General features: G+C 34.9%; 1 protein-coding gene across 2 annotated transcripts; it reads left to right on the top strand.

Moving 5' to 3' along the window:
• Window positions 1-1,308: 1,308 nt before the first annotated feature.
• LOC145690969 (uncharacterized) lies at window positions 1,309-7,430 on the top strand. 2 transcript variants are annotated; one of them, XM_081766441.1, is made up of 2 exons: window positions 1,309-1,995; window positions 5,993-6,957. In XM_081766441.1, the coding sequence occupies exons 1-2, from the start codon at window positions 1,631-1,633 to the stop codon at window positions 6,060-6,062; spliced, it is 435 nt and encodes a 144-aa protein (XP_081622567.1). In that variant the 5' UTR covers window positions 1,309-1,630; the 3' UTR covers window positions 6,063-6,957. The 2 variants fall into 2 exon arrangements, with proteins under 2 accessions (XP_081622567.1, XP_081622566.1); XM_081766440.1 differs by lacking the exon at window positions 5,993-6,957 and adding an exon at window positions 7,034-7,430 and having other exon boundaries at window positions 1,313-1,995.
• The last annotated feature ends 1,410 nt before the right edge of the window (window positions 7,431-8,840 follow it).

The following is an 8,840-nucleotide window of genomic DNA, read 5'->3' as shown; positions in this document are numbered from 1 at the left end:
ACACATGAAACTGCATCAACGTGCAAATTTACCTAGTAGGCTAGAGGCTAGAGCTCGAAATTTGCTGAATCGAAAGTATTCTATACTAAATTAAAAGCAAAATATTTTCAACTTAATTAGCATAAATCCTAAATAATAACTATTCGAATTAGGAGCGCCGGGAAACATATTTGTTATCTCTAATTATCATTACTATGAAATTGTATACTGTTAAGACAATGAAATAACTTTAAGAATACGGAAATTACAGCCAGGTTTCCATACTTTGATTAGGAAGCAAACGAAACAGTATAGTTGAATCACACTGCCAGCTCGATCCTCTATAGCGAGAGGAGAACGAGTAGAATAAACATGCTGATGATATTCTAGATTCTCCTTGTTTTGATAGGGAACGTTCCTATATTTTCCTGTTCCACTCAGCCGAACGGTAACATAAGGGCCATTCCGAACGTTCAAATACGAGCGCGCAGGATGCTTCTGGCTGCCAAGCTGAAAGGTGTTTCTAGAGTGAATGACCGCTACCGGGGTTCGCATTACCTCTGAAATCTACGGTATCAACAACAGTATGTTCCTAATTGGCGCTGGCAGTGTAAATGCGGCCTAGGCCGTCCGAACTTAAAAAAAAGAAGAAAAGAAAAGAAAGAAAGAAAGAAAAGGAAAATATGTAAACATCTTCCCATGTTGATGATGAAACTTATAGAGACATATGAAAACAACGAAAAACTGTCATATTTTTACCGTTACCGCCGGTAACAGCGGTAATATGCACTACACGCCTCTGTACACTCATGTCCAAAATGATTGTCGCATATCTATAACTATCTTCTTGTAACAATATAATTTGATAATGATGCTGCAGGGCACTTTTAATACTGATACTATGAGTATAATCCGGAAATGTATATTTGTGGTAAATTTCATACGGAAAATATTATAAATACGAAAATTAGAATGAATAAAACAAAATCTTGATAAATGGACAAAAAAGTTTATTTTTTTTCGTTTCATTGTTCTTATTTACTGTTCTTTTGACATGAAATTTGCCACATACATGTCTTTGCCTATTATACAGATAATAACATTATAAGAAATACCGGGCGAATTCGTTATCACATTATATTCCTAGAACAACATATTTATAGACATGCGACAATAATTTTGGACATGAGTGTACATATAGATAGGTTGTTATTTATTGTACAATTTTCTGTGCACTGTCTTCCAGTTTGTGTGTAAAATTGTGCAATTTGGCGGAAGGTGTGTGTAATTTCTCTTGCTGTGTCTGGCAACACTGGTAAAAAAACTCTCATCCTACACTTATCTACTCTATAATTAAAAACCCTTTATTATATAATACGCTTTTATTAATTTATTATAGGATTAATATTTTTAATAACTAACTAATAATTGTCTTTGTTACTTGAAGTATTAAACTTGAGAGGAAGAAGAAGAACTATTGTTTTCAAAATTCAATTATACAGTACTTTAATAAAACCTGATCGTTTGTTTGATTGGAAGTATAAATTTGCTTCTGTGAACGTTCTTGTAAATCATTTCCTTAACACTGGCAGCATAAAATATAAGGGAAGTATAAAAACAGGGTCAAATTCTAATTAAATTTTAAGTCATAATGGCTGATGAGGAGTCTGTTAAATTGGAATTTATGTGTAAAGAAGAAATTGATTATGACTTACCACAGGATGATCCACTCGAGGGGAAAGGGTGGACATACGAACTGATGACTGACAACAAAGCATTAATATTATCTACAACGGAAGGAGAGCAAACAATGGAGAAGAATACAGCTAAGTTTTCTTTGGATACGAAACTAAATGTTGGTATGCTGAAATCAGAATCTGCAGCACAAGATCATCCTGCAATTGAAAGTAATATAGAAACGCTAAGAAAAATAGTGGTTCAAGAGACTTGCGCGTCGTACTCTGAGGACTCCCAACAATTAACAGCAAAAAGTTCAAGTTCAGTTCGGCCAGAAAGGTAATGTTCAATTTTTCATAAAATAATTGGCTCAGATTGCTAATATGGTTCAGAAAGTTTATAGGTTAAAAGCAATACTTCATGGTAAATATGTATTTATGGCAGATGTAGATTCATAATCTTCAATTTGGAAACGGAATGGCACACATAGACTAGCTGTAGCCTATACCAAATAATAATAATAATAGTAAGATCGATAACATCCATACGAATCTTAAGTAGTGCGTATCTTCATGAAATAGTGATTATTATTGATTACACATTTCTCACCAATTCTTGTATATATTTTCAATATGGGTGATCCATGATGGTGTTTTATTTATATAGAATCTTATGCAAAAAAAAAAAAAAAAAAAAATCTTGAGAATGAAATTTAACCTAAAATTTTGAACACTGGGTGATATCAATAAAAATAAGTAACTACTCCTGAGAAGTCCTGCTCGAGAATCGGAGTAATTACACCTGGAGTAATCTCCTCCCTCAATTTCGTATCAATAAATCAAGCCACTACTCAGGTCTAGTCTGCTCCAGATTTATGAACGTTTACTCGCGCTTCCTCTGCACGTAGCACTGAGATGTATCAATAAAAGAAGTGATTACTCATTTCTCCCATTCATCGCGCATTGTTTTTAACATATGGCGTAGTATCTTAAAAGCCATGAAACGGGCAAGTAGCAACGATAGCTTCAATCAAAGTGGATATTGTAAAAGAGTTTCCAGTGTTACTTTCAAAGTCACAGCTACCAGAAAGTAAACGAAGGAAAGCCGAAACTTTGAAGGTAACTACAGTGAAATGCAACGAAATATCAAATACATCTACGACTGAGACACAAATTCAAAAGAGAATCTTTAATATTGGAGCGAGAATAAAACAAAAATAAAAATGAAGAAAAAAAAATGAAATGAAATCTGTAAGTTTTACTTCCCACGGTTATGCCTGTTAGGCTAAAGGAGACGGTGATTATGAGAGATGAGTGAAATGGTGGAATGAAGAAAGGGAAAGGAAACGGGAGAACCCCGAGAAAACCCACGAGCACGGATGAAGAAAAAATAAAAAAAACGGTAAAGAAGAAAGTAATACTGAAACCATGGGAGTGAACCTATTTGAGCTGATGGATGTTGATTGGAATCCAGCAATATCAAGATTAAGACGACAAGCGCATATCACGTGTTGTCCAAGGTCTTTGTAGATTGTTTGGCTTTAAGAACGAAATCAGATACTTGACTCCTTTGTTTTCTTTTTAAAAAAGTCCAGCCATCCACGTCATAAATCACGTCCATCTGATTGCGTTTTCCACACCATACGTGTCCCCTTTCGCCTTGACATAAACAAAATACATTCTCATGTATACACCCTTTCTATCAACGTTGAGTTTATTATTAGTTTAACGTCCTTTTCAGTAGCGTGCCTATATGAGACAGAACCCACTGATTAACGTGGAATCCAAACCACATGAGCTCCTGCCGGGAATCGAACGCGGGTCTCCTATGCCAAAGGCATGTACACTAACTGCTTAGCCACGAAATAGCTCTTCCTATTAACGTATTTACTCTCCAAAATACTAGGTTTCTTTAATGCCACTTGTGTATAGTCAGGTGCTCCGATAGCACCCGGAAATGTGTATTGTTCTTGCCACTCTGCCTTTGCTGTTTGTATATTACGCACACTTCAGGAAACAATCCATTTTCAGGTAGTCATAGACAGTACTTTGAGCTACACCAGAATCCCCTGACATTCCGACCTGGAATCCCGGATGACTCACGTAACGCAAGAAAACCAAGGGCACCGATTTCTCTGTAAATTTGGGGGGGAGGGCATTCAGATGCAGAAGGTATATATATATCAGGATTTTAAGAAAAATTGCACTCTAATTATGCCAAATATTGTATATTCATAAATACAATAGGGGGCCCACATGAGCTCTGGGGGCCCCGGGCCCCCACAGGATCGGCACCCTTGAAGAAAACCCGCATCTTTTCATCATTTCGTAGCCCACCACCCCGAATTTCGGTTGATCCTCCTTAAAAAATGTTGTACTAATCACTAAATTTTCTTTCATAAACTTATAATGCTTTTTGTAATCTCCATTTCTATGCAGCTTATAAGTTTTTCTACGTAGTAAAACAATCATATACTCTGCCATATTTCGCACGGAGTCACCTATTTAGCTTGCTCCACAAATTTGGAGAAGTTACTAGCATCACAGAGGAGTCTTTGATTTTTATTGATATCAAACGCGGAGTAGTTACTTGGCTCGAGAATAGAGGTGTGGTTACTTCAAAAGGGCGGGGCTTCACCAATGCGAGTAATTACTTCAAAATTGGGCGTAATGAGTAACTTCTCCGTTTTATTGATATCACCCATTTAAACGTGAAATGTGATATATTGGAACAAAAACTACGGACGTTTGTGGTTTTACTCAGGATCTAGATCGAATGAGTCTAGCCTCACTTTTCCAGAGAGCTTCGAAAGACATTAATAAAATACAACATAAAAGTAAAATTCAAACCAACAATGGATGTTCAGTAATTGTACAGGTCCATACATAAATTCATTTTATGCTCATTTTTTTTTTTAAAGAAAGTAGTCGTTTGGATTTTCAGCAATCATTTCCAGGGTATGGACGTCCATTTCTCCATACAGGTTCAGTTTAGGTGCTTAGAGCACGTACACGATAGAAGGATTGTTGTACAAATGACATGTGCTAGAAGGCCGGTAGAAGAACAAGGTTGCTATGTAACTTAGGGAAGGGTGGAGGATGTTGGTCGGACTGGAAGCAAAGGAACGCGATGGTCACCGAAGGTAAATATAGGCTTACCGGTAAACAAGGATATCGCAAAACACTGTATATAGTATAGACATACATATCTTGCGTGTTGAATATATATTTGTACGTTCCTAAATATTTTATAAGTAACTTCCTGAAATGTTTTCATTGCTTGCATTGCTTTTTTAAAACGGAACAAGAAAAATTAGTTTGTTTAACTTAATTTTTTTTTTGTTTAAACTAGGGTTTTTGGTTTAAAAAATTTGCTCTAGGTATTTATATGACATATGGACAGAAATGTGTGTGTTTCGATTTGGTGTAGAGATGAGTAAATTCCCGGGATGATTTCCAAAATAAGAATTTTTCCGGGAATTTATGTACAATCACAAAGAAAAGTGCAATCAATTACTATATTAAGATTTCGAAGTTAAATTCGTTTTTTATCACAGTATATTAACTTGTCTTCAGGGAATTCTTTAAAATATATATATTCTGAGCGGTACTATAGTGCTTTATTAATATTTTATTTTGTTTAGATAATACGCATACATGTATATTTACTTACAATGTGCTGTATGAAAGTAAACATGTGTAAAAAATGGTATAGCAACTCCACATATCTTTACACTGCTAAACAGTTTAAATTTATATGTAAGTGGATTTTCTATACTTGACTCTACTACTGATATTATAAATTAAATTTTTAAATGTTATATACAAATTAGATTGGGTAACTGCCTTAAGATACATGTCTCACCAATTTATCAACATTTGGGCATACGCATTTATGTTTACAAAATTTGCAAGACACTATTTATCTTTATAATTTAGCACGTAACATTGCCATACACGACCTTTCTTCCTACCTATTTCTCGAAATTTCATACATTTATTCACATGTAACAGAAGTCCGAATACCTCTTCAGAAATAAGAGCCAGATAGAAGTGACAGTCCAAGGTCTATTATTAACGGTGGTTCAGAGTTTATTAATAGTAGTTCATCTCTATTTCTACATAATTCTACTTTAATGTAGAAAATGGTTTCTCTTCATCATTTTAAAATTAGTACTTTACTAATTATGGCTATTGTTTAGCATTGGGGGGCCAGCTTTTGCACCGACTTTATTGCGATATTCTATTCCGAAGCGGTTGTTTTATGGCTTCAAATGTTAGTTTCAGCTTCCTGTCTCTTATAATGTGATCCTTATTTTTTTTTCTTTTTTTTTCAGTTTTTGGTATTCAGATTGTAGCATTTATCTTCACACGCCACTTTTCACTTTTAACCTTAGAAAACAATAATGACGGACAATGCTAATAATACTTGAGGAACATTGTTTGGAAAAAATCATGTAAAACTAGATTTCAAACCTAGTAGAGAATTTTGATTTCTCCGAATGGCATTACACCAGGTTATGAGAAATTTAAATCCCATGGTTTTAGCACAAAGATACATTTACTAGTAATATTCTAAGGGTGACGAAGTTGCAAATGTTTGTCCACATTACTAGACCGTGAAATTCTTGACTCATGATATCATGTTTTCAAAAAAAAAAAAAATAAAAATAAATAAAATAATAATAATAATAATAAATAAATAAAAATAAATAAACAAAAATAAAAATTACAAAAAATTGAAAGCTCTATGCTTCTCAAATGTATTTATTTAGTAAGTAGGATTAAATATTATCAAATGTAACCATGTAGCTATATATTAATAAACGCAAAGATTGTAATATCTATTAAACTATTAGTCTATAATAGAAACGCAGCTAAATTTTTTAGACTGATTGAAATGATGTATTTTTTTTTCTTGGAAAAATTCAAAAGTTGTTATACCCTTCGTTTGTTTCTTTGTCGTGATAGTGAGGATTTTTTGTAGCTGTAATTGCTACAACTTGTTGCGATTGTTACATTTTCTGACACAAAAATTGAGGATATATAAATATTTTTAGTGACAACGGATCACTAATTTCATTTATATAATGAAATGTTTATTCGACAAAGCACAAAATATGTATGTTTGTATGTACTTGAGTTAACTCTGATATCGTGTATAGAAGTGATTGTACAAATTGACATGTTAAAAGGAAATTACGTTCTTTTATTTTGAGCATAGGGAGATATGGAAACTCCTCGATAGTTCTCGGTTATATATTTGTACAAAATGTCATGTTAATAGAAGAAAAATATGAAATACAATGAACAATTCATTTCTTAGTTTGTCCTTATTAATTACCTTCATTCACACTTGTTTATTGAATTTGTTACAGGCGCTATAACGAATTTGCTCTTCACAGAGAAGCGAACACTTTTATTACATTAGTAGAAACTTTTTCTCATTCCGATGAGAAATCTCATACTTCGAAACAGTTTGGCAATAGAGCTACTCGATCACCTTTGTCAATACAGATGCTAACACATAAAAGTGGAAAGCGTCTTACGTACCCAAAGAGAGATAAACGTTATAGTCAAAGATCAACTTTGTCAAGCGGTAAGTCAATACATACAGCTGAGGAATCTCACATCCGCGGAGAGTTTGGAAAGTTCTTTAGTGTACGTTCAAGTTTGGATCCACATATTTTAACCCAAACAAAAGCAATACTGCTCACATGTGAAGAGTGTGGAAGGCATTTCATAAACGTTCAAATTTGGCTAAACACATGCTAATCCATAATGGAGATAAATCTCTCACATGCCAGGAGTGTGGTGGAGCATTTATTCAACGTTCTCACCTTGCAAAACACACGTTAATACATACAGGTGAAAAACCCCATATTTGCACAGAGTGTGGAAGAGGGTTTGTGTTACGTTCAAATTTAACTAGACACAATCTAGTCCATACAGGAGAAAAACCTCATACATGCCTAGAGTGTGGAAAGAGATTTAATCGACGTTCAAATTTGGCTACACACATGTTAATCCACACAGGGGAAACAACTAAAAAATGCCTAGAGTGTGGGAAGGGATTTACTCAACGTTCACATTTGGCCGCACACATGTTAATACATACAAGAGAAAAGCTTCACGCATGCCAAGAGTATGAAAAGAGGTTTACTCAAAGTTCACATTTAACTGCACACATGTTAATCCATACAGGAGCAAAACCTCACACATGCCAAGAGTGTAGGAAGGGATTTACTCACCGTACAGCTTTGTCTAGACACATGTTAATCCACACAGGGGAAAAGGCTTACAATTGCCATGAGTGTGGAAAGGGATTTACTCAACGTTCACATTTGGCTGCACATATGTTAAGCCATGCAGGAGAAAAACCTCTGACATGCCCAGAGTGTGGAAAGGGATTTGGTCGACGTTCAAATTTGGCTACACACATGTTAATCCACACAGGGGAAAAAACTAAAAAATGCCAAGAGTGTGGGAAGGAATTTTCTCGACGTTCATATCTCGCTGTACACATGTTAATTCATACAAGAGAAAAACCTCACGCATGCCAAGAGTGTGGAAAAAGATTTACCCAATGTTCAAATTTGGCTGCACACATGTTAATCCATAGAGGAGCAAAACCTCACACATGCCAAGAGTGTAGGAAGGGATTTACTCGACGTTCAGATTTGTCTAGACACATGTTAATCCACACAGGGGAAAAACCTTACAAATGCCATGAGTGTGGAAAGGGATTTACTCAACGTTCACATTTGGCTGCACATATGTTAATCCATGCTGGAGAAAAATCTCTGACATGCCTAGAGTGTAAGAAGGGATTTACTCTTCGTTCAAATTTGTCTAGACACATGCTAATCCACACACGGAAAAATGCTTACAAATTCTGAGAATGTGGTAAGCGCTTCTGTGTACGCTCAAAATTTACTACGCGCACGTTAATCCAGACAAAAAAAAATTGTCACATGCCAACAGTGGGACTGGTATTTAGTGTAGGGTTAAGTATGCTGCTGACATGTTAGTCCATACTGGACAAAAACCTCATGCATGCGATGAGTGTTATAACAAAATACTTTGGTTTGAGTAATATTTACCTGTACCTTGGGCAGAAAGTACTCATACATGTGCACTATACTTAGTAGAACGTTAATTTCATATTAACAAAAGAAGAATGTT

The sequence above is a fragment of the Thermobia domestica genome, chromosome 7, assembly GCF_964235325.1.
Source record: "Thermobia domestica chromosome 7, izTheDome1.hap1.1, whole genome shotgun sequence".
Lineage (NCBI taxonomy): Eukaryota > Metazoa > Arthropoda > Insecta > Zygentoma > Lepismatidae > Thermobia > Thermobia domestica.
This window is presented reverse-complemented; position numbering and strand designations above follow the sequence as displayed.

Excerpts from the sequence above, each read along its gene's own strand:
- LOC145690969 (XM_081766440.1), top strand. The coding sequence starts at position 1,631 with ATGGCTGATGAGGAGTCTGTTAAATTGGAATTTATGTGTAAAGAAGAA. Across the intron at positions 1,996-7,033 it reads AGTTCAGTTCGGCCAGAAAG|GCGCTATAACGAATTTGCTC; the intron begins GTAATGTTCAAT and ends AATTTGTTACAG.